The following is a 27,254-nucleotide window of genomic DNA, read 5'->3' as shown; positions in this document are numbered from 1 at the left end:
CATCTTGGCCTCCCTCATGTTGTGTTACTTTAGGCAAACAAGATAGGATGTTATTCTTTAAAGTGACAGACAGTAGACTAACGATTCGAATGATTTCTTGCGGCAACTCTAAACTTCCATCTTAATACTCATAATGAGGAGACATCATACAAGAAACCTAATGGAATTTATTCTAGTATTTCCTGCTAAAGCTATTTTCACCTTTAAAATGCATCTCATCACTCTACACCACAATCTAGAAACAATGTGAATGAACATTTTGGTTTGGTTCTTTGGCACTTTGGTTCACACAGAAACAGATCATTATATGATTAAAGTGTTTATTATGGATTAATTGATTTTGACCCTGCAGCTCTGGTTATCTGGTTTCACACACTCAGATAAAAAAAAGGGGCGGTACCTTTTCAAAATCTACACAAGCAGTGTTAATATTGAGCTTATCCAGACATCACTTGTTAACACAGCAGTAGTGACCTTCAAGTTATTTTAGTTAGGTTTCTATATTTAAAATACATTACATTCTTTATCTAACATGTTATTTATTGTATAAATTAATTATAATTTATAGAATCAGTTCAAATGAAATTTGTTCATATTTCTGGCACTAAGCACTATGGATTAAAAACGTAACTTCATGAGTAATAAAATATCCATACAAGACATTCTTGTTATGAGTCAACACTGAGCTTCCACAATAAATTATAATTTTCACAATTTGTTGAGGAAATTTCATAACGAAAAGTAACTTTTATTTGCCAGTTTAAGTTCCAGTACTTGTAGTGACTGTACTGGCCAACATAGCTGAAAACAGTCTCTCACACATGATCTCTGTCACACAACTCAATAAGCAATAAGAATAGGGAAATAATAGTTTGGAATTGATTCTTGGATTCCAAAATTTCTGGAAGGAGAGGATTTGGTGGTTAATTATATTTAAAAAAAAAAAAAAAAAAAAAAAAACATGAAAATTGCTGCCAACTGTTATTTAACTTCCATTAAAAGATTCAAGTAGTTAGGATACTTCTCACCAATCAATACTTTGAGGATAAACCATAAGTAAATCACTAGTCAGCAGTCAGCTATGAGTGAAAATGCAATTATTTTAGAAAAAACAAATGCTCACCAAAGTCCATTTTTCTGAGTTTCACAGTACATTTAGTTCCACCAAGAGTCAAGAAATCTTTACTTTGTTTACTTCTAACATATAAACCAATCTCTCCATCACTTGAAGTTAAAGTAAATTGAAAATGACTGGATACATTAGTTTCTAAAGCTGATGTTCAAGATTATGTTAGCTCTACGAAACAAGCTAAAATCTGAAAGCCATCTGATATCTTTAAGTTAAAGTTCAGTCATAAAATACCTTCATATACAATTGACCTAAAACTACAGTATCTCCTTAGTAAATAATTAACTTACTGAACTTGATCAAATTGACTCTTTATACACTTTGGACCAAAGACTGCAGGGTCTCATTTAGAAATAAAAAAACAAGGACGTATATGTGTAAATATAATTTTACAGAAAAAAATTTACAAGAACATATCTATTTACAGACAGCTCTTTAAGAACTGTAAGTGAACAGATGTTATTTCATTATTTAATCTACAAAGTACTTATATTGTTACAAAAAAACAAATGTTTAAGATTCAAAGGTCATAGTACAACATGGCCACTTCCTGAATATATTAAATTACATAATTTTTTAGATTAAAACTATTAAAACTGAAGAAAGAAATACATATTTAAAAAAACAATATTAATAAATGATATATTTACAGAAACATGTTTACCAAGAAAAAACATTATCGTCTACAGCCACGAGAGGGCGCTCTATGCTTCTCAATGTAGGCTACAGGAGCACTGAGCAGCATAGAGCGCCCTCTGGCGGCTGTAGACGGTAATGTTTTTATCTTGGGTCATTTCTCTTGGTTCATGTCAAATTCATTTTGATAAAGAAATCGCACCTGACTATAAGTCGCAGGACCAGCCAAACTATGAAAGAAAGTGCAACTTATAGTCCAGAAAATACAGTCAATTCCTAAGCAATAGTCACTTAAATTTGTCTTTAAGCTAACAGAGTGTGTTAAAGATTGCATGACTAATAATTTTCTCCTATTCAATTTGGATAAGACAGAAATATTAATTATTGGACCAAAAAACAGAACACAGAATCTAGACGGATGCACTGTTACTTCTTCTACAGTCATAAATCTGGGTGTTGTATTATACAGCAACTTGTCTTTTGAAAACCATATTTCCCATGTTACAAAAACTGCATTCTTTCATCTTAGAAACATTGCCAAGCTACGAAACATGTTATCTGTTTCTGATGCAGAAAATCTAGTTTATACATTCATGACCTGTAGACTGGACTATTGTAATGCACTAGGTGGTTTTCCTGCATCTTTAACAAACAAGCTACAGGTAGTCCAAAATGCATACACCAGGTCAAGAAAATATGATCATATTACCCCAATTTTACTGGCTACCTATTCAATTCCTTATCAGTTACAAATTATCATTACTTAACTTTAAGGCCCTAAATGGTTTAGCTCCTGCGTACTCAACTAGCCTTCTACCACGCTACAACCATCACGCACCCTAAGATCACAAAACGCTGGACTTTTGGTAGTTCCTAGAATAGCAAAGTCCACTAAAGGAGATAGAGCTTTTTCACATTTGGCTCCCAAGCTCTGGAATAGCCTTCCTGATAATATTTGGGGTTCAGACACACTCTCTCTGTTTAAATCTAGATTAAAAACACATCTCTTTCACCAAGCATCTCATAAATTGTGAGTGTAGTTGCATCTGATCAAATGTACATTCTTATTCTTTAACTTGGGTTAAATTAATTGAGTCTGACCTCGAGTGCCCGTTCAACTTCAACCAGCCACACACAACTCTGCATCGTCAGCCAACGCCCAACCACGGGCTTCCCAAGATGTCACTTCAGCGACTACAGAACTTCCAGCCAATCAGCAACCTCAGGAAACCTTTATACAGGCAATGTACCTCCAGACTGATCTATACTGGTGTATCTAATATAATTTTAACCTCATTGAGGAACTCAATGCGAGGGTTAGTTAAGTGATTGATGGCTGTTCATGTCTATGCAATTTCACGTATTGCTGTAAACTTGGGATTTCACATTTTCGTTCTCTTAAACTCATTCTTCCCTAACTTTCTATCTTCCTACAACTTGTGTGAATGTGTGAGTGTGTGTGCTTATGTGTTAGATTAGTTTATATGTCTTAGATTTATCTAATAAAGCCTTATTAATATTGAAAAGAGAAGTATCTTTGGATATTAATATCCAGCGCAGATTTTATGTTAAACGGCTCGTTCAGTGAATCGCAGGGCGTCTCAGTGATCAGCCATGAAACAGTGATTCTGTTCAAATTCCCTTTAAAATCTTAAATGATTCTGTGACGAGTGGGGCAGGGCCGAGGGCCGTGGGAACGGGCGAGGCCGGTGGAGTGATTGGAGATGAAAGGATATAAAACTGGAGCGACGACAGTGAAGGACGAGAGAGGACCAGGCCTGGGCTTTATTTTGTGTTTTGGTTTTTATTTGAGCGCATCAGTCGTCCATGAGGGGCTGATGCGTTGTTTTGTCTTTATTTTTTATTATTATAATCTTTATTTGATTGATCCAGCCCAACGCCTCGAGCGTCCATGGCGGCACACTTCCTCGCCAGCTCGATGGCAACGCGGATTCACCAAAGCGGCGAGGGATCTTCAGCAGCGTGTCCCTCCTTCTCCCGGGCTTCGACACCACTGTAATAATAAAAACTTCCTAATCATCGGGAAGAAGGAGGCGGAAACCGGCGGACAATCAAATTACATTTTAATAATAAAAAATAAAGACAAAACAGTGCATCAGCCCCTCACAGACGACTGATGTGCACAAATGAAAACCAAAACAAAAAATAAAGCCCAGGCCTGGTGCTCTCTCGTCCTTCACTGTCGTTGCTCCAGTTTTATATCCTTCCATCTCCTCCGTGGGACTCGAGACCGGTGGGTCGAGCAGGTATCGCTCATCTCCAATCACTCCACCGGCCTCGCCCGTTCCCACGGCCCTCGGCCCCGCCCCACTCGTCACAGATTCCCTTTGAGCTAAATTGACCTGTTTCCCTTACAGAACTAACAAATATTGCTACAAGTGTGATTTCACCATATAATAATTGCTGTTAATAATGTTCATCGTCTGGTTGACTACATCTTGTATTAATTTTTTTCAGAAAATTCCTGTCATATGTGCACAAACAGAGAGTCACCACTGATAAGCTACTACTAAATATTGTAGAAAACTAATTTTCTGTAAAGTTGCTTTGCAATACCTTGTATCGTAAAAAGGGCTATACAAATAAACTTGAACTTAAGTCTAAATGTCACAGTTTTTTGATACATTTCAGTTTAAACAAAAAATCTTCTATTTATAATTCAAGATTGACAAATGTTTAAATTAAATGCATTGTTATATTTACAGAAATAATATCAGTTTCATTGTTATTTATAAGTCACTCAGATTTATGTGTTCTGCTGTTGTTCAGGATGTTCAGAGCTCTTCTGAATGATTGAGATCCCATCCATATCCAGCTCCACTGAATGAACACTGAAGAAACCAACGTCCTGCAAAACATCAAGACCAACAATATTCATAAAATACATTCTACTTTCACCGTTTTTTTCTGTACGCAATATTGCGTTCATAATTGCAGATGATTCAAATGTAATATTGTGTCAGTGTAAGTGTTTTTATTAATGCCATTAATGGTTTTGTTAGTACAATACATAGCAGTAGTCAACTAAATGAATGTAACATGGCAAAGATGAATGCAGTTTTTGAATTTGAATGTAAGGGAAGTGTAATTTAGGAATTTCTGTGGTCTAATGAGATATTGTATTTCATTTTCTTGTTCATGATAAAATTTTATTTTATTGCTGTAATTTATAGCATTGACAAGATGACCCATTTAATTCATTTTGGGAGCGCTGAATGCTGAATGTATTTTTAGTCCAGTGCCTGTATATAAGATCATTGAGTTCAGAGGGAGGGAGTGTCACATGGACTACTTTGATGATGCTTTTCTTACCTTTCTGGACATGGACCGTAGACCATACACACAGTTTCAATGGAGGGACTGAGAGCTCTCGGACTAAATCTAAAATATTTTAAACTGTGTTCTGAAGATGAATGGAGGTCTCACAGGTTTGGAACAACATGAGGGTGAGTTATTAAATGACATCGTTTTGATTTTTGGGTGAACAATCCCTTTAACCATGCTGTGTTTTTTCAACAGTTTCAATATGAAAAATAACTTTTATATTGATTCAATGCATTTATTACATTTTGGAGGAAAAAAATAATAATAAATTTTTTTTATAAATCTTTGAAAATCTAAATCTGTATTTGAATGTTTAATGTTATTACTACCTAAAGATGCTATGTGAAAGTTTGAAACATAAAATAATGGTCTTCACTTTACCATTTTCTTGGGAAAAATGGATTTATAGAATTATATATATATAATATATATATATATATATATATATATATATATATATATATATATATATATATATATATATATGAAATTTCAGTTTAGAAAGGGTTAAACACATTCTTCTTCAACCGTTCTCATTCTGGAGTGACTCACCTGTGTGTTTGTGAGAATCTCTCTCACTGCTTCCTTCTGCTGCGGCTCACGGGTGAGTAAGAACAGGAATCCTCCTCCTCCTGCTCCTGCCAGACTCTGTCCTAAACTCAGCGGCTGAAGTGTGTTCATCATGGATCTCACTGCCGCCGGCTCACAGCCTGGAGCCATCAGCTTCTTCTGCTGCCAGTATGTGTTTATACACTCCCCCAATCTGACCAGAGATCCTGAGAGAAACAAAACCAAATAAAAGAGTCATTTAAAATCTATATTTAAAAGGTATATATGTGTGTGTGTGTGTGTGTGTCTCACCATGTCTGCAGGCTTCAGCACACTCCTCTGCATTGGTCACCAGCTTTTCTGTGTTTTGTACGATGGAGGGTAAACGTGCATACCAGCTCCTCACCACGTCCTGCACACACACAGTGATCCATTGAAACACAGCACAGTGTTCATGAAGTCTGACCGTCTCCATCAGCCGCTCGTACCTGCAACAGGTTCCTTGCTAAACGAGTCTTTCCAGTGTAAACCAGAAGAAGATGCTGCTGAAGGACAGACAGGAAGTCTGGAGTCAGAGAGAGCTGTTCTACTTCCACTCTCAGCGGTAACTGAGCTGCAGATCGAGCCACTTTCACTCCTCCAAACAACCCACCAACCTGGTCCTGCCATCCTCCACCTGAAACACAGCAACAAATATAGAAACTCCCCTCAAATTCAGTTTGTTAAACTGTTAGAGTTTGCAGGCCAGTGAAATTCTATATTCCTCTAGAAGGGAAGCGATTCAGCCCATTATGAGAATGACAGCATCTCTCGTACCGGTGGTGAGTATCTGCTCCAGGTAGAGAACATCATGAGTGAGAGAGATTGTGCTGAAGCTTCGTCCCGTGCATCTATACACTGCTGCAAGAGCTGCACCTGCCAGAATACTGCTGGTGCCTGGAAATACATACACATAAACACTTTAATTACACATACATACATATATATATATATATATATATCTTTTATAATAAACCATTTTTTTAATTAGTATTAATATAATTACGTGTAAATATATCATTAATAATAAGTAACCTAGATGCCATTATACATTACTGTTGCTTCTTCTGTTCTTTCTTGCGCACATTTTTTTACTATTCATACAGGAGATATTTTATGTCAATCCAAACAACTATTATTTCACATTTAACACAGTGCTGGTTTAATCATGTATTAGATTCAATTAAAAGTAATTTACTTACCAAGACCAGAACCATGTGGCAAAGACGACCAGCTGTGGATCTCCAGTCCACCGCCCCAGTGCTTTAACAACTGCTCTTTCAGAGAGACAGGAGACGATACACACACCAGCTCACTGCACACACACACGGCTTTTAGCAAGGCACCTACAACACAAACACATGCTTTAAATATAAACACATAATTGTACATTTATGTTCTAAATTAAAATATTAGCTAAAACAGACTGAATCCCACTGAATGTCAGTTGTGTGCCTCACAGTGTGTTCTTCACCTGGAGCGTGAGGCTGGCAGTAGTCTTCCAGGTCAGTAAGATCCTCACAGAGTGTTTCTGTGGAGATGCTGCAGGCCGGTTCACCGCTGGTACTGACCAACAGCAGATGAGGCTCTGGAACACGTCGAACCCGAGCTCCAATTGGCCGTTTCCCATCCACTCTGATGGCCACATTGATTACCAGTCCACCATGTTCAAACGCTATAGGAGGAGTGTCACTCCAGCCTCCTGATGACAGATTCAAACACACACTGACCCTAGAAAATCTAAACAGTTTTGTGTTAAAGTTTGATGTGGACAAGGAATTAAATGAAGAATGTGTCAATTCTAGTCCATAAAAGATAATTTATTAAATATACAAGCTAATTGCATCTGGGGCTTGGGGTCAGGAAGATTTAAAAAATGTTTCTAAAAGAAGTCTCTTATGTCACAGAGACTGTATTTATTTGATCAAACATACAGCAAACAGTAAAACTTAAATATTGTAAAATATAATTAAAATTTTAAATCACTTTTCCATTTGAATATATTTTAAAACAATTTATTCATGTGACGCAAAGCAGTGTTTTCAGGATAATTACTCCAGTTTTTAATGTGAAATCAATCTGATGTCAATTGATTGATGATCGAGAAACATTTATTGTTTATTAATGCTGCAAACAGTTGCTTATTGTTTTTGTGAAAACTGTGATACTTTTTTTCAGAATTCTGTGATTAATAGAAATCTTAAAAGAACAGCATTTATTTGAAATAGAAATATTTTGTTATAAATGTCTTTCCTGTCACTTTTGATCAATTCTGAATTGCTGTCACTTTTGAATTGCAATTCTATGGAGCCAAAAGAGTCTCAATAAAGATAAATGCACACACTACATTCACATATGCACACACAGGATTCATACATGCACACACAATTCATAAATACAAACACAGGATACACAAATGCACACAAAATTTACAAATGCACACACAAAATTTAAAAAGCAAAGAAGATTCAGAAATGCATACAAGATTCAGAAATGCACACAAAATTCAGAAATACACAATTCAGAAATGCAAACAACATTTACAAATGCACTCAAGATTCACAAATGCACAGGATAAGATTCAGAAATGTATTTCTGATGCACACACACATATATCTTGATTTACAAACTGCTTGCGGTCTGTAAACTTCACTGCATTTGTGTGTGAATTTTGAGACTCCCCTGACTTGGCTCGACACAAAAAGTCTCAAAATTCACACACAAATGCAGTGAAGTTTACAGACCGCAAAGCAGTTTGTAAATCAAGATATATGTGTGTGTGCATCAGAAATACATTCCTGAATCTTGTCTTGTGCATTTGTGAATCTTGAGTGCATTTGTAAATGTTGTTTGCATTTGTAAATGTTGTTTGCATTTCTGAATTTTGTGTGCATTTCTGAATTTTGTATGCATTTGTGTATCCTGTGTGTGTATTTATGAATTATGTGTGTGCATTTATCTTTATTGAGACTCTTTTGGCTCCTTACAATTCTAAATTGCGTTTAAATTCAAGAACTGAAGTGCAGTTTATTTCAGTTAAACTCTGAATGCCGTACAGACATAAACATAAACACAGAACTCTCTTTTCAGCTGAAATGGAGAAAGCTGTTCTCACCTGACAGATCCAGTCGAGCAGGACACTCCACTTCCTGCCACTCACCCATGGGCGGCATCTCTCCTTGACCAATGAACACAAACTCACGTGCTGACATCACTGCCTTCCGCAGCAGTATCTGTCCCGCCCCCTCATAATGCCTGGCAGCTCTCACCAACAAATCTGGTCTTTAGACAACAATGACAAATCAGAAATTCTCACTTTGCAGCTCTCAGATTCATGCAGTTTTTAAGTTCTAACCTGCTGAGCCAGTGCTTTCTTTGATTGGCCAGTTCTTGGACACCTGCAGGTAAGTTTCCATCCTCTAGGAGCTTAAACGCAGGGGCCCATGATGGATTCGCTGCTGGTCCACTGCGCAAACCACCTTTACCCTCACCAGCCAGACAGCCAAGGACATCAGCGATGCAAGCGAGACAACGTGCAGCTACTCCCAGATCCCCACTGCTGCCTGCAGCCACTGAGACAACAGCCAAACCATCAGTATCTTCAAAACTCAACATATCCAAACCATTCCTCATCTTTCACTCCTCCTCACCTGAGTCCAGCACCTGCAGTAGCTCCTCCTGCTGGCCGGCCAGCGCCACTGCTCTGAAGAACGGTAGTAGACTGAGATCTGTGTGGCCATGTAGAGCGTCCACGGCTCTTCTTCGGCCTACATTGAAGAACAGATCTTCTCTCCATCGCAGCTCCATCTGTTGGTCCGTCAGGATGAGAATATCTCTGAGCGAGAGTCTCCAGGCTTCCCTCCAGCTGTCCAACCCACCAGCACCACCCAGGAGCCAACAGACACCTTCTATTCCAACGGGTCCTGAACGTGGCATGAACACTGGGAACAATCGGGCGTCCAGCAGACAGCATGACTCAGTCCTCTCAGCTCCCCAAAGGTACTGAGGCCTTTAACACACACACACATATATATGTTAGACACATTACATCCAACTATGACAGTCTCAATCTGAGCAAAACATGCAAAAAATTAACCGTGAAGTCACTTAGCCAGCCTCTTCCTGTAAAAGCAGGTGTCTTTTGTATACATTAATCTTTAAAAAAAAAGAGCAAATATTAATTCAAAAGTCTGATAGTGTGACGTATGAACGTAGAAGTTTCTTACTGTATTCCAGTCCGACTATAAAAATCATTCCATTTTTGATTAAGGAATGATGCATTGACATCATCAGTGCAGGCCTGGGTGGAAATAGCATATACAATATACATGATTAGCATACATATTCATATTTATATTGTTCTTCATAAAAACATAAGGGAACTTACTCTTTCATAAGTTGCTTTAGATAAAAGTGTCTGCTAAATGAATAAATAAAAATGCAAATGTAAGGAACGGGCTCTAAACTTACCTCTAAATTGTCATGGGCTCCAAAAGCTGTGTACACGGTTAACATTAACTCTCCCAGCATCACTCGATGACCCTGAATGATGATGTCACTAGACAGGGGTAGACGTTGCATGCAGGATGATGAGGTCAAATCAAGCCCAGACAACAAGCACCCAGAATGCACCTGGACTGGACCCTGCAATTGACAAAAATATATTACTTTTGCAATAATTCTACTGAACTGTAAAATAAAAACATTAATTTGCAGGTTGGAAAATATGGAAATCTGTATAAATACAAAAAGATCACATCCTTGATTATTACTTATAACATTTACTTAAAATAAACATGAACTATTCACAACCTATTTTACTTCAGTAATGTGACATTTCATATTGAAAAAGAATTGTGGTAAAATAAATAGTGTCTGCTTTGATTTCATATCTTTAGATTATTTAAGACTCTCCAGACCTGTAGGTGGCAGTGCTGCACAACAGCTCCTGTTGATACACAAACTTCTCCTTCCAGCATGCTATTTATCACTCTGCTGCCTTCTGCCACAGACTTCACATCCTTAAAAACAGAAATTATATTGCATTAGAAAAGTTAAAATAACAGACTTTAAAATCCCACCTGAATATGAATTTCCTACCTGAATATGAGAGAGAATTGTTGTCTGTGTTCCGGTTTCTGTGAGACGAATGACATGCTCTCGACCTGACTGAGTCAAATAATCATAGCGACCATCCTGAACATACACTAGAAACAGACAAAAGTTAAATTCAGGATAACATACTACTCTATACTTACTACTTCTGCAATATTACAGTGTGCATACTTCAGGAAGTATACAGATTTTCAGTATGCATGGAAAACCTACTTTTAACCAAATACTGCATATAGTATATAAAGAATACAAAAGTGCACATAGCATTTAAAAAGTATAAAAGAGTACATTGCATATAAACTGTATTCATAGTTTCACAATTTTTTTTTAAATAGTATGCAATGTCCAATATATGCCATACAGTATTCAGTAGACTAGTATTCCATTCCCAAACAGACTTACGGTATGTGCACACAAAATATGAATTTAATTATTTGCATGAACAGATTACATATGAAATCAATGCAAATACTAAAACAGATGCAAATCCGCAGTGGTCATCGTGAAATTACACAAATTGTGTGACACAATTGCTGCAAACGTGTGATATTCACCTCAATTGCATTTTCTACACAAGTTGAAAATTTTTTACTTGAGGGGAATATTTGCATGATGCGTTGTCATTCAAGCCAATCAGTGAAGAGGTTATTGACACGTCTGCTTTCACATTTCCACAACAGGTACAGAGCAGCAATAGTAAAGCACTATGTTTTTATTCGTGACATGAAAAACATCTCGCGAGTAACTTGATGTGAATATTTCACTTTTGGTGTGCACAAACCATTAGTTTCTCACATGCACACACATTTAGAAACATATTTACTTTCATACAAATGTTTTTTTAAATATATATATATGAAATATAGGTAAATAATAGTGTAAGTGTACACATAGAGATGGAGGGTCCTCTGAGGGTCCTCCACAGTACAGCACGACCGCTCCTCACTACTCCCCCCTGAGGTCCGGAGGGTGAAGTGCAGCCTGTTCTCTCTCCATTGATGTATTCCTGCTTTGTCAGGTCAGAGCAAAGGCACATCAGAATATCCAGAAAGAGAGATATCTGCAAGAAAGAGCAAGAAAAATGAGAGGGAGAGACCGGTCGGAGAAAAATAACTGTTGTGTGTGATTTTACCTCAAGTGGTGGAGCTCCCGAATCCATGCCAAGATATGTACAGCCGTCCAATGGTGACAAAACATGTGTCTGTAGGAGTTTCTCTGCAACAGTCCTGGAAAAAAACACTGGTCCGGACACCTGAAAACCACAGAGACACTTTTAGGAAGCTTTACAAAAACAATTCAACATTTAATCAAGACATCCAATGCATCTTTAAATAAAGTAAATATATACTTTGTTAGTACATACATATATTTCAACAGACATACCAGAGGTACTTTCCCATCAGGCAGTGCAGCACAGCTGATTTTCTCCTTTGAGCCCTTATAGATAATGTTACACACTCTGGACTGTAACAGCAAGAATGAAACATTTTAAGAAAGTGGTATGCAAATTAATAATTTAAAAAGAAATCCCCCTAATGTCAAATAACACACCTCTGCATCAGTGAGATAGATGCCATGATTAACAGCAAAACTAATGTCACCTGGCAACGCCACAACCCGAACCCCAGAGAACCCGTCCCATGAAATTACTGTAGAGAAAAAATGTTTACGATTAAAAAAAAGTGTTTCTGAAACAGCAAACTGCTGATTTGTCTCTGTACCTAAAAAAAACATGCAAATGCTTTTGAGATGTTTTGTTTGTGCATTAGATGTGTGAATATTAACTCACATTGTCGTGTTGGAATATTCAGGATCATATCAGTGCCACACACCCAAACTCCAGGCGGAGAACCAGCACAAATCTGAAACAATGGGATGTTTCACTACATGTGCATTTGGATAATAATGCTCTCACCTCACTGTATTACATATACCGTATTTTCCGGACTATAAGTCACACTTTTTTAATAGTTTGGCTGGTCCTTATTTATTTACTTATTTATCAAAATTAATTCGACATGAACGGAGAGAAATGAACCGAGAAAAATGAACCAATAGAAAACATTACCGTCTACAGCCGCGAGAGGGCGCTCTATGCTGCTCAGTGCTTCTGTAGTCTACACTGAAGACAAAGAGCGCCCTCTTGCGGCTGAAGACGGTAATGTTTTCTCTTGGTTCTTGGTTTTAAATAAATGCGACTTATAGCCCAGTGCGACTTGCATGTTTTTTTCCTCATCATGACGTATTTTTGGACTGATGCGACTTATACTGAAGTGCGACTTATCGTCCGAAAAATATGGTAAATATATATAGAGTGGTGTATGAATTAATTTACATTTATGTGTGCCTAACTGTGTGTTCAGCTCACCTTTGTGGACAGACAGTCCAACAGCAGGTCTAAACAGCATACAGCTCCTTCTACATCATCTGATCTCTGTACAGGCACCCAGCAGAAAGCCCTGCTGCAGGCGTCCCATGGGAAATCTCTGCCCTGAAAACACACATACAGTACACCTACTAGCACATTGGAGAATCATTTTCATCTAAAATCCTTTTATTATTATTATTACAGACCGTGTGAAGGATGAGAATGTGAGCTTCATCCAGAACATCTGCGTTCACCACCTAAACACAAACACACACATTTAAGGGAGTTCACGTATGTTTTAAGATCCTTGTGTAATCAAGTAAAGAGAAAAAAATTTATTCTGGTCATTTATCAAGAACACAGAAATATTAAGAATAAGGGATATGAATTATATATTTATTTCCTAGTATAAACTCCTAAACTATGTATACAGTATTGCTAATAGTAAATAATAATCTGGAAACAATCCTCTAAACCACTCTAATGGGACAATTTTTTAAAAAAATAAGTCTCTTATGCTCACCAGGGCTGCATTTTTTTTTAGCAAACTTATAGTAAAACATTAATATTGTAAAATATTATTATTATTCAAAATAACCATTTTCTATTCTAACATTTTTTGGACAGTCATTTCTTTCTCTGATGGCAAAGCTGAATTTTCATTAGCCATTATTCTAGTATTTAATGTCACATGACCCCTCAGAAATCATAAAAAAAAGGTATAATACTTTTATACAGCAAGTATAATCTAAATTGATTAAAAGTGACAGTTAAGACATTTATAATGTTACAAAAAATATTTTTTTAATATGTTAGAGTATCACAGTTTCCACAGTTTACTAATATTAATAAATACAACATTAACAAAAATACTAAACAGTGAAACTTTTCAACTAAGCAGCATATTAGAATGATTTCTGAAGGATCATGTGAAACTGACTGAAAAAAAGACTGAATTAATGATGCTGAAAATTTTACTTTGTCATCACGGGTATTTAAAAATATTAACATAGAAACATTTATTTTAAATGTTAACAACATTTCACAATATTAATGATTTATTTATTTATTGTATTTCTGACCAAATAAATGCAGCCTTGGTGAGCATAAGAGAGTTCTTTCAAAAATATATATATTTAAATTATTTCAAACTTTTGACCAGTAATTGTTAAGGATCTTTATTTGATCCCATTTAGGTCCTTTAGGCTCAAGAAATCCCTTTAGCAATCCTGAACACATGCTTTAGGATTCCTCTCCAATCCTTAACTATCTGCACACACACAGAGTCCTCTATTGTAATGTGAAGCTCACGCTGTATCCAGCTCTGGCGCTCAGGTGCTCTGCAGCCACCAGCAGGGCGTTCAGTGTGGCCCCGCCGCTGCCCAGCCGGGCGTGAGGGTCAGGAACGGTCAGCAGCAGGGCATCCGCTGGGAGAAGGCCACGCTTCTGACGCACCTCCAGCTCTGAAACACACACAAACCTCAATGAGATTCACCTGCACCTGGTATGGAGGTCTGGTAATGTAAGACAGACCCTTATACAGTTAAGCACTATGGTGGTTCCATGGTATTTTGATGTCATCAGATGGAAATACCATGGTTCCTAAATATTGCGCCTAAATTTTTGTACCCCTGACACTTAATACAAAGATACTATCAAGAGGGCAGAACTACGATACAATGTCCAAAACAACCCAGAGTAATTCCACAGTACTTTTATGCAATAGTCTGTATATTATATTATAGTACATTATTTTCATGACGTTTCAGGGCAGCCCAAATGGATTCAATAAAAACTCAAAGAAAACAATATTTAGAGAACGTTAACGTAGATAAACGCACAGACACAGGATGTAAATAAATCATGAACTCACCTCTCTGGAAGGCATAAACGCTGTCTTTATGTTGGCATGTGAGCACGATAACGGTCCACTTCAGCAATCCATCATCTGCCATCCTGGCGTGGTTTATTTCTTATTAATGAGTCCAACAAACGTGAGTGCAAAGAGCAGAAGCGAACAGCACCCGGATCCGATTTATTCGGCATCTGTCAATGGATTAGAACTCAAGCTAAACGTGAATTACCCCATTCTTATAGAACCCCAAAACCGTGAATGTAACACTTCCGGACTACAAAGTAGCCTCTGGACCACTATCTGACTGCAGCCACGGTGCGCCGGGAATTGTAGTTTAACGCTACATAAAACGTGTCAGCCAGTTTTAATATGTATATGAATATGGTTATGAACAGCAACGAATAAAATCTGTCAACATTGGTTGACTTCGGTTATCTAAAACTACATTTAAAAACCGATGGGGAAAAGCGATTTCAGAAGAAAGGGAACTAGAGATTTCATACCTGAATCAGGCAGCTTTCTTGCGAACTATGAAACAATCGAAAACTAAAATGATAATAATAATACATTTAATCCTTAATGACTAAAGAACCAAAATAAGCAAAATAACTTTATTACTTTGGGTACATTCAATTTCTTACATGAATCCTACACTAGAAAATATAGTTTGAAACGAACAAAAGCTAAACTACTAATCTGCTTGGAATCAAAATTGTATTACTTTTCGTATACTTCAGCTAAATGAATTTTCTGAGGAACAGGCAGTATGAAATCAACATTCATGGAAAAAATTAAGACAGTTAAAGAGTAAGAACTCCTTTTTATTTATTGAAAACATTATAAAATATGTACTCAGTTGTTCATTTCTACTAACGTTTACATGAACCGCTATAAGCAGAGGCAGACATATCATCAAATGGTCCCACAAAGACTTCAGAAAGACAATCCTGATCATTTATATGAGAACATTTAGTGCGATTTAAACTTTCCCCTTACGGTTAAATCAAAACTAATCCCTAAACACCTTCGGTAACATGATACTAAACAGTAACAGCTCAGGCATTGGCGCTTAAGTCGAACTAGTGCTAGATCTTTACATTCACAGTAAGATTATAATGGCCTTTGATACATCAGATCAGGCCTTGTTTGGATGCACTACCACAACACAACAGCTAACAACCCACTCACTTTGACCAGATACACAAACAGCCTGATATACTTACAGCATGAGCATACACTTTGGATGACTTCCTGATTTTTTTTATTATTATTAATATTATTATTATCATTTATCAAATCCAAAACACTAAGTTTCAGTATGTGATTACCCTGCAGAAATAAAAACAGCATCAGCATGATGAATGATTTGGCCGTTATGGTCTCACGCACACATTCACGCATGCAAACAGAAAGTAAAGGTCTTCGTTTTTGGTCCAGTCACGGCACTGACCCATGTTAAACACGTCCGAAGAAATATCCGTGTGTGAGGTGCTTGTGTAACAGGCACACTTACTTCATTCAGCATCCTAAACATAGCAGAAGGACACAGCAGATTAAATAATTACATTCTTATAGCTTTTTAAATATAGTGTTATAGTTCATGCAGGATGTTTTGGAACTACTTACTGTGTTCCTACCTGCTTAATGTAACTTAAAAATAATTTTTTATTCATAAATGGCTGTATGTGCACTTCCTCTGTTAGTTCACTGCATAGTGTTCTGCATCGAAATGTTTTTTCCTGATCACTAAAGTCAAAACCAGAGGAAAAGTGGACCCCCAAACTCTAAACGCCTCACCTATGTAACAGCTACAAAGACATATTTTTCCTAAAATATACAACAAAGCTCTCTGTGAGTAAAGACAATGATGGCATCCTCTGTCTGGATGCTGCTCGACAGACACCATGAGCGTTGGCATGATCTGTACAAGATTATAAACACAAACGTGTGTCCGTTTGCGATGTGCAGCGCATGGCTATTTGTGTGTGGAAGGATGGATTCATGACTTCCTGTTTCGGACTGTGTCCGTACTGCCGTTTAGTTTACTACGGCCTGATGTGGCCAAATTGCTGGCATCGGCGTGTCCAGGGACCCTGTCCTGCTCCGAAGACCCTTCCTGTCTGCGCTGGCGGGTTTCTTTGTATCGGAGTGTGATGTCACTGTCAATGCAGAAGACTTGGTCAATTAACATCAATACATCTGTAGTCAATACATCTGTGTAATATATATACGTGTGTGTGTGTGTGTGTGTGCGCACAGTATAAATCCAGTATTATTTGCTGCAAATTATACAGGGCATTTGTACACATATATCAATAAATTATACAATTAAACAAAAATGTAATATAAGAATGTATATTTAGACTTACAGAAAAATGTTATGCATATAATGTATCTGTACTGTAGTCCATTTTTTTAACACTATATTGTCGAAACATTTTTGGAAGTGAAAAAGTTATCCAAAGACCGATTACTAGATGCATGCCACTCATCCAAAGTGATGAGGATGATTGACAAGAACAATATTGCCCACTGTTACATACACTATACTTAAAAATAGTAAAAGTAGACTTGCCCAATATATATTGGGCAAGTCTACAAGTAAATAAATAGCACATTAGTATTCCATTCTGAACAGAACCTTCATTTTGATGATTCATTTTAACTATTTGTATATGATTTATGTTCTTATAAAAGGTCAAATTATATTTTGCCTAACACATCCTCTTATTAATAATAATTTACTTAATCAGCATTTTATATTGCTGTCTGTAATTATGTTGACAGAGCTGATTTGCAGGTTACCGGATGAAGAACCGCCACAAGGTCCAAAAGAAGATGAGGACGATTCCGAGGGTCCAGCACTGTGTGACGAAGAAGGGGATTGGCAGCATAATGGTTTTCGGATCATATTTGACCACGATCAAAAACTCCGTAACAGTAATGGTCGCCACAATCCACGCTTGCTGGCCCAACTTTTTATAGAATTTCCTAAAAATTCAAATGATTCATTAGATTAACTGCAAAAATAGAAAATAAGACAATGAGTTGCTTAACAAGGTCATATTTAAGGCCTCATAAGCATATCCTAGCATATATTTACTCCCATTCTTACAGTACCCATTCACTGCAAAGGATCCATTGGTTAGTAAAGCTTGATTTGGATGGCAATTGTTTCTCATGGAGGTGTAAACTATATTCAGCATTTACAACGGTTAGTCGGTAATGCAGAAAAATCCCTAGTCGAATTATCTACTGTTTGTGACAAATACCAAGGTCGTGAGGTAATATAATTGCTGTCTGAATTCACATGTGAGTTTACAAGAAGAAATCAATTCAAAATTCACCATTTAAATCATTTTTGACCACTGTTGTACACCGTCCAGTAACTCGGTAACTGTTGCACTATGCAGTAATTTGCATGCACATTTATTACTCAAATGATGGAAAGTATACAAGTACAACAGTTGATAACTGCTCCACCACAGCGAAGAGAAGAGAAGAAAAGCATGTTAGCGTTTGAAATGGGTGATTATTATGAAAGCATCAGTCTGCAATACAATTTTAAAATATACATTATACTGTATAGTTATATACATAAAAATATAAACCAAGCAGCTTTATGTTTACCGTACGTAACGTTACGTGCGAGACAGAAAACCATTTCAACTGTAGCGTGTCTATTTTCTTATTTTTAAACAGATTTAAATAATGGAATATTATTAAATGTGAATATCTTCCCAAAATTCATTAGCATATGACATTTTATTAACAGCAGATAACCATGTGACTGACCACGTGTGCAGCACATTTCAAGGTTTGTAAAATCACAGAACTCCATGAGATTAATCGCTAAGGTGACATGTAAATCTATTTTTACAGACATTCAGATGATAAACAATAACCATCCAAAAAGAAACAAACTCAGCTAAATCTTGGATCACCTGAGGGTGAATACATTTTCATTTTTGGATGAACTTTTCCTTTAAGCCAGGACACTGCCTTCAAACAGTGGTTCTCAACCTTTCCTCCCCTCTATCCATTATCCAGGTAATCGCCAATAGCAACAAGTTATATGTGGATGCCCCCTTTTTTATGCCTGTACCACCCCACTGAGAAGTGCTGCCTTAGAAGGCAGCAGCCTACATAGACAACAGCTGAGACAGCTCATTAAGGTTTAAAAAAGCACTAGACTGTACTTACGGATCATCCATGAAGTCGTAGATCTCTCTCATCGCCACTCCACCCACGTTCACAAAGAAGATGAGCCGCAAAAGCACCAGATAATGTTCAGGAGGCATCCACAACACAAACTTCAGATAAAAGGTATTCAGCTCTGCCAATAAAAACTGCAAAAAAGTGAGAGAAAAAGACCTAATTTTTCATTTAAAAAATTTTGTGCAGTGATTACATGAGCTGGTCATGTGACTCACCATGAAAATAATACCCAGCACCGCCAGCCACCTTCGCAGATTAGATGCGGGACGCCATTCAAACTTCACCCAATTGTATGGAGTAAACTGGAAGGCAATACGCTTAATTTTCCCTCTGAAACACAAAATGGCATTAATGTCATGACATTTTAGTTTCTGACCTGCAGACACATCATTTCAGAGGTTTATTGTGCTTTTACTTGTATGTAGGAATGTTCCATAATCCCTGCCACTGATAGGGTTTCATGGAGAGCCAACCGAGAGTCTTCATGCCACAGTAAATGCCCAAACCGTTACAAATCAACACATCCATGATCCACTACAGCAGGAGAGAGTGATTTCATGAAGACATGTTCTGTCTGATCTCTTTGAAACAGGATGATGCATGATTCACAGGGTGTTTGGGGGGTTTAACTCACATGGTCCCACCAGCACTCTGAGAAGTTGGGCAGCTGGTGTTCAAGGCTGTACTCCAGGAACTCAAACATCACACTGATGATCATACACATCCACCAGTCCCTGATCACCAGCGTCTGACACACATGGACACAAACACATGACTAATAGTTTCTAATTCAATTTCTGATGCTGTCTGTTGCTTTTAGATGTGTGGAAGTGCATTCATTTTCCAAACATTAGGCAGAACAAATCAAATGCTTGCTGATCAATTCAGATGTTCAATGAGTTAAATCAGATTTGACTAACCTTAATGTACCAGCCAAGAAAATGGGCGGGAACAAATCCATCCATTTTGTCCTGTTGGGAAAATAATAATATAATAATACAAACTATTATTTCCTGCTGCAAAACAAAACTTGGATATTAAAAACTGCATCAAATTCAAAAGTATCCTATTTATTTCAATAAGTTTCCCTGATCTTATCAATGAATCAGTGCATGACATTTTAAATAAGAACAGTTTTCCTAATAAAAAAAATAATATATTCTATTTGATTTTTGGAAATACACCAGATTAAAAAGGTAAATGCGTTTTCATGTTGTTCCTACACAGCTGTTTTATGTCACATATCACACCACCTCCTTTTCCGACATTATAATATTTCAATTTAAATCAATATTTCATGTCTATTTATTTATTTATCAAGTAATCATATAAGAGCAGGATGATGTCAGATGTCAGATGGACATTATCATTACAGAGTTTATTCAGTGAAATACAAATGACTGTACATTATCTGTAACATATAGTTATTTTCATAACAATTCTGTGATGACAGATCTGATGAATATTTCACTAGCAACCTTCATCTGTATTATCAGTATCAATACCGTTTATTAATGTTGATTTGTATGCATACCCAGATATTGTGGTAGGGGTCAGCAGGGTGACCAGGGTCATAAATGAGACAGTTTCCACCATAATCTCTTTCAGGAAGAGGGACGCCCAGTTTAGGGTCGATGTACTTCATAAACTGCCTGCCATCATGCACTGTCTGGAAGAAAAGTCTGAATTTTGAATATGACACAATATGGACAAAACATATGTCAAGTTGTGTCAATGCGGCCGATAACAAACCTGAAACAGGATGAAGATGAGGAAGAGTTCATACACAACAGAAACGCACAGCCAGAAACGCCAGTATGCTGCAAAGACAAACATGTACCCACAAACATGATTATATATTACATATGACTAATATACAAATAACTCAAATTATTATTAAGTCTTACAGGAGGATTTTTGTGGTTTATGTTGGATGATTGAATGTTTGTTGTCTGTAACACACCTGAACTATTACAGTTCATCTGCATTTGGGTTATTTGGTTTTGTTGATTATATGTTTAAATGATTATTTTGCCATATCATCAGAAATACTTTTTTCTTGAGTTTTAGCCGCAAACTCAAAATATAGTACAAATTATAAATAAATTATTAAAACAATAAAACGTATAAATACATATATACAATTACAGACAATGCATTTTAAAATGACAGAAAATATTTTTCTTTCAATAACATAAGAAATATAGCAATTATTCAAGCTATAAGGGAGCCACCACAGACATTATATTCATGAAGCATTTAGTCAAAATGCAAAAAAAGGAACTTAAAAGCCTTTTTTAATTTAACATGCCTGAATTAAGGATGTGAGATTAAGATTGTGATGCTCGACTGCAACCATTTGTTTGCATCTACTTCTTTCTATGTTGGAGCCCCAAGAAACTCTTCTCTTTAAAAACAACCTTGCATGCTTAACTGGAATGGAAATTTACCACCATTAACTTTGACAGATAGCCCAACTTATAATTGGTGCTACATTCATTTGTTATCTCCTGCCTTTGAGAGGCCTGAATGAATCCTTCAATCATCTTTCAGGATTCAGTGAGTGATGTGTTGAAAGGCCTGGACTAGCTCGTCTACCAAAGCAAGTCGGCCCTCATAACAGCGAACACAACAGAGAGCATTTTGAAGGAGATGTGAGTAACTGTTGCTATAACCGTATACTCATTCTTACTCAATGTTGAAACTGTTTTAAACTGTCTCTCAGAATGCAACTTCAATCTACTCATAATTAAAACAAACTACAGCCAAGTTACACCTTTGAATAGTTAGTTTCATTACAGATGTATAAGTAGCAGCTAACTACACACGCTATATTTCTCAGGCACACAAACAATTAAGATTTCCAGTGAAAGCATCAAACTTGAACAAATTTACAGTAGGGCTGCAAAATGCACACTGCCAACTGTGACTCCAATTTAAAACATGGGTTTGGGCTGCACAAAAAAAAAAAAAAAGAACAAAAAGTGTGATTATATACCAATATTTTGATTTGATTAGACTTTTATTGCCACATAGGCATCTAAAGCTATCTTCATGTTAGTTACATTACACTGCTAGTTGTTGCAAAGCATGTTACTGGAAAATCTACACTGTTCTTAAAACAGCTTAGTGACTGTCACACTACTGAAACCTGTGGTTAAGTCACTACTTTTAGCTACTCCACATCAACAGTACTAAGAGACCTACAATTCTAGCATCTCAAAGTCGACATGAAGGTGATGTGAAACCTGAATTAAGGTTAAATCATCTCTGAATAAAAGCTACTGTTCTGACTTTAGGGTTAGATCATGTAAAGGTTACTGACCTGGGTGAGGACGTGTGAAGGGACCATCTTTAGCTTGTGTTACTCCGAAACAAAGGAACACCAAAATACTAGCCACAATTCCTCTGAAAAAGGCAAAATATACACAAAATAAAACAAACACTGGAGAAAATGCGAGTGGTTCTTTATATGCAAAATTCTCATGATGCCAAGGAGGTTCTAGGACGTTTCTCACCCTCAAGTCGTCCATGGGTAAAAATATATATATATTATTGAGGTCATTGACTACCGAACACTCTTTGGTTAACCACATTCTTTAAAATACCTTCTTTACTGCTCAACAGAACAAAAATACTCATACAGGTTTGAAACAACTTGAGGATAAGTAAAGGACAGCATTTTAATTTTTGGGTGAACTATCCCTTTAATTATATATATATATATATATATATATATATATATATATATATATATATATATATATATATATATATATATATATATATAATTTTTTTAAAGTTATAGTTTTAAAGTCACGGTTCATTTTTCGGTACAGTAAGGGATAGAAATGGAAACATTAAACTCCAGGTTGCTCGTTGCTATAAACCTTTTTTAACAATTTGTTTATACTTTTTTAAAATACTTTTTAATAAAATTTTTATAAAATTAAAAAAGAAAAAGAAATAAAATACTGCGGCAAAGTTCTCCACTAAATAAAATACTCTCAGTCCCAAACCAATGTCATATAATAAAATATTATGAAAAATATAAATAAATAACTATGATTACAGTGCAGCATTACCAATCCCAGTTTGTAGACCTGCTCATATTAAAATATATATATAACTTTTCCAAAGTGTAAAGTGCAGTATCAACAGTTTCAGTTTTTAGACCTGCTCAGATTTTGTTATAGCCTTGGACCGATCAGAATTAAGAGCAAAGGTCTGTTTAAATGCCGACGGGAGCTGCGTTTGAATTACAATCATTTTTTTCCTTGTTGTAGTGATGCTTGTGATTCCTTTTGAAAACCTTAGGCCGGTGACACACTGGCATATTGCACCTGTCAAACATAGTCTATTTTGCCGTCAATACTGTTGACGGTGTCCTTTATCAGTAGGCTTTATATTTATGCTCATCATGAAGTATAGATATTGTTGTCGTGAAGACAAGATCCTGGTCTGTCGGTGGTCTCCCTCTATGTTAGCTACAGTAGCAGCAGCGTGCCAGCGCCGTGTCAGGCATGATTCTGGTGTATAGAGACACAGTTCTGATATGGAGTAGTGATATGGAGTTCTTATGAGGCTATTTGTTTGTCACAGTTCTCTGATTGGTGGGGAATCGCTGCTGAATCATGGGTAATGTAGTTTTTCCACCAGGAAATTAGTTTATGAAACTTAAAAGCCACCTCTTTTCTGAGTTCTTGTTTTATAGGTTGCTATTCAGTTGCTATTTAAGTGTTTCAGGTGGTTGTCTAGTTTAAATACTTAGGGGTTGGTTAAAAACTTGCAAGCACCACTAATAAAACGACTCATTGCATTCATACTGAAATACTTCTGATAAAGTTCACATGCTTTTGAGCACAGTGGGTCAGTCTGTGTGACCTGTACTTTGTGATCAGCAGCAGATGTCACACATAACCCTGTTAGCCAATAGAAAGCATGACACTTGCCAAGGCACTCCCACCTATATCCATGTGTCATTTCTGTCCACATCAGAGCACCTTAGCTTCTCTTCAGAAGGTGGCAATGTGCCTCATTGTCTAGCACTGAACTGCATTCTGGTCTCAATGCTAAAAGTAAAAGACACACTGACTGCTTGAAGGCCATACCTTTTAGTGTTGTACGCAGTGTCATGTGGTGTTTCCTCCAACAGTGTCACATAAACTAGAGCACATGTCAGGATGAATAGCACTGTCAGAGTATGTGCCCTCCTGCAGAGAGAAAGATGAAACAAGAGTACAAAGCTTGCATTCAAACGGTACTGGCAGAAGTCTGTTTTTTCACATTCAAAACCTGCTGAGTTGGTATACAGGTTGACCCTAAACAAAAGCACACCTCAACACACACACACACACACATTTTGACAATTAAGAGGTCAAGTGTTAAATCTCAAATATTTTTTCCTTTTTGTGTGATCTATCCCTTTAGGCAGTATTCATATTAATATAATTCATTTGTTTTTATATTTGTACTTTGATTTAGTTGACGCATTAAAAAATAAAAATAAAACAAAATTGTTTTTGAATATTAGTTATAACATCCCAAAACAAAGTGAAAAAAATTAATGCAAATCAGTTTCTTTTTGCATTAAAAATCAGGTTAAAAAAAAAACTAAAATTGGTTCTAAATATTTGTAATTATAGAAAAATGTTGCATTAGTACTATCGAATTTCTATTATTATTATTATTATTATCAATAACAATAATTTGTTGCAATGCATATCATGTTGTAATCTGATTTAATTACTGCATTAAAATAAAATATAATACAAAAATAAATTATGAATATTGGCTGAAACGGTCCAAAACAAGACATGTAAACAATTAGTATAAATGTTACTGGATTATAATTAATATAATTATAATTGTGATTAATAATAATATTATTAATAATAATATTAATGTTTCTGTTAAAGTAATTTAAAATTCATTTGTATATTAGAAATCTATCAAATGTCATTCTTTGTCCAGTAACCTTGGCCAGTTTTTGACTATATCATCGGAGTATATTGTAACTAACAGAGAGAAGGGTCCAGATTTAAATTAATGTGATAATTAACATACAGTATAAAACTATACATGGATCTGTCATGGTTTCTTCTCTATAGTTCTGTGTATAAAAGCCTAGAAGTGAAAGAGTCTCGTCCACAGCATCATCTTAAAGCCTTTAATTGATCGAGTATCATTCTGCTGAGGTTACAGAAGAGAGAAAAGCCGAGCAAAGCTATAATACTACTGAACAGTCTCTAGACATCACACACACAGCCGTTCAAAAGTTTGGGATCAATAAGATTTTTTTTATTTTTTAAAGACGTCTCTTCTGCTCATTATGACTGCATTTATTTGATTAGAAATACAAAAGAAAAAAACAGCATTATTGTGAAATATTTTAGCAAATTAAAATTGTTTTCTATTTGAATATATTTTTAAATATAACTTATTCCTGATGAAATCTTTCTAATATGAATTCATCTTCTTTGATGAATAAAAATGAACAGTATTATTATGAATAGAAAAAAAAACAGTATTATTACAAATATAAATATATTGTAACAAAATACACTACTGTTTAGAAGTTTGGGGTCAGTGTTTTTTTTTTCTTCTTTTGAAAGAAAGTAGTGCTTTTATTCAGTTTCTGTTAAATTGATAAAAAGTGACAATTAAATCAAGGAGCACAATCAGCTAATGAACATAATAATCTATTAACATAACATAAGAGATGTGAACTCACCAGAAGAATGTATTGGTTCCATCATCGAACACTTCACACTCAGACTGTTCGGTTAACGGGAGATCATCAGCACCAGACCTCTTCCACTCGCCTTTAGCCATCACTGCAGAGCTTAAACTAAACCTGACCCACCTGTGATTTCACTGAAAACTATCTAAACCCAACACACACAAACCAAACTTGCCTTAACTCAACACAACCTAAATTTGACCTAACACTTGTGATTTCAAACTGAACTAAACCTAGCTGACAGATGAACTCTCTTTAACTCAACACACATTTCAAGTCAAACTGAACTAAACCCAACAGCCCTGTGCTGATACGACTCAACCTGACCCCTAACCCAATATACCCATGCTGTGGTTTACAACCAAACTAATCCTGACCAACATTAAAACTAACCCAAACCCAACTCACTTGCGCTGAGATTTAAACCTGAACTAACTAAACCAGAATAACTCACTAACTAACCTAACCCAGCAAAAACTCAGTTTAACTAACTAAAACAGCGCATCTGTGCGGAGAGTTAAACCGTAAGTAAAACATAAAACAACTAAAATCAACCGGAGCTCGTGTGCGTCCCGCCACTGGCCGATAACGGAGCGCGAGCGTAAAAACCGGGTCAGCAGTCTCTCATGGACGAGAGGTTTTAAAAACCGGCAGGGAAATGACCTCTCCGAGCTTCATGTATGAACGCAACGCGATAGCACCATCCTCAGAGGACCAATAAAACGGTTTAACAGACTGCGGCGGACGCACACGCACCTCTAATGAACTTCAGAACATATAACCATCTTAAGGTCGCGCGGCATGGCGTCATTTCCGTTTATTCCACAGGCGGCGTCACAAATTTGTGTTTTTGGTCATCAAACCATGTGCACTGTTAGCATCTCTGTTCTGCATCCACAATCAGTTATGAACACATCATTATATATATTTATTGCTTATGCTTATATATATTTATTTATTATGTATGTACGTGATATGATATAAATGCAGGTGTGGAAAAGCTTATACCTATATAAGTGCTATTACAAGTCTCAGTTAGTTTAAACGCCAAAGAGGTAGCAATGGCTTTAAAATAATATAATAAATAAACAAAATAACAGATAGAATAGAAAAAGAATAGAGCAAGCTAGTGTTAGAGGTCCTTTTTTATATAATTGTATAATAAATTAAAAGAAAATAGAATACAAAAATATTAGAAAGTTAGTTTCTATTTTATTTTTCTATTTTTCTATTCTTATTTTTTCTGTTTCTATTTTAT

At 36.2% G+C, this 27,254-nt stretch overlaps 3 protein-coding genes across 3 annotated transcripts in view; all 3 read right to left on the bottom strand.

Moving 5' to 3' along the window:
- The window catches only part of LOC113066682 (uncharacterized), a 672,150-nt gene that overhangs the window by 29,328 nt on the left and 615,568 nt on the right, over positions 1–27,254 (bottom strand). The window lies entirely within an intron of this gene.
- On the bottom strand, positions 4,419–15,304 carry LOC113066689 (L-fucose kinase-like). The gene is made up of 23 exons (XM_026238646.1): positions 15,055–15,304; positions 14,493–14,644; positions 13,388–13,438; positions 13,182–13,304; positions 12,603–12,675; positions 12,365–12,462; positions 12,197–12,277; positions 11,946–12,065; positions 11,702–11,873; positions 10,799–10,905; positions 10,618–10,719; positions 10,169–10,342; positions 9,925–9,998; positions 9,349–9,707; positions 9,054–9,270; positions 8,814–8,980; positions 7,173–7,400; positions 6,901–7,044; positions 6,476–6,595; positions 6,148–6,335; positions 5,972–6,071; positions 5,663–5,886; positions 4,419–4,634 (listed from the first exon to the last, which is right to left on the bottom strand). Exons 1-23 carry the CDS (start codon positions 15,134–15,136, stop codon positions 4,533–4,535), a joined length of 3,258 nt encoding a protein of 1,085 aa, XP_026094431.1. The 5' UTR covers positions 15,137–15,304; the 3' UTR covers positions 4,419–4,532.
- On the bottom strand, positions 16,662–26,777 carry LOC113066696 (phosphatidylserine synthase 2-like). The gene is made up of 12 exons (XM_026238666.1): positions 25,988–26,777; positions 24,366–24,467; positions 22,580–22,662; positions 21,007–21,074; positions 20,789–20,923; positions 20,175–20,225; positions 19,889–20,002; positions 19,670–19,788; positions 19,470–19,584; positions 19,240–19,385; positions 17,842–18,027; positions 16,662–17,195 (listed from the first exon to the last, which is right to left on the bottom strand). The coding sequence occupies exons 1-12, from the start codon at positions 26,086–26,088 to the stop codon at positions 17,036–17,038; spliced, it is 1,380 nt and encodes a 459-aa protein (XP_026094451.1). The 5' UTR covers positions 26,089–26,777; the 3' UTR covers positions 16,662–17,035.

The sequence above is a fragment of the Carassius auratus genome, chromosome 50, assembly GCF_003368295.1.
Source record: "Carassius auratus strain Wakin chromosome 50, ASM336829v1, whole genome shotgun sequence".
NCBI lineage: Eukaryota > Metazoa > Chordata > Actinopteri > Cypriniformes > Cyprinidae > Carassius > Carassius auratus.
The sequence above is the reverse complement of the archived record's forward strand: the minus strand, read 5'-3'. Positions and strand labels throughout refer to the sequence as shown.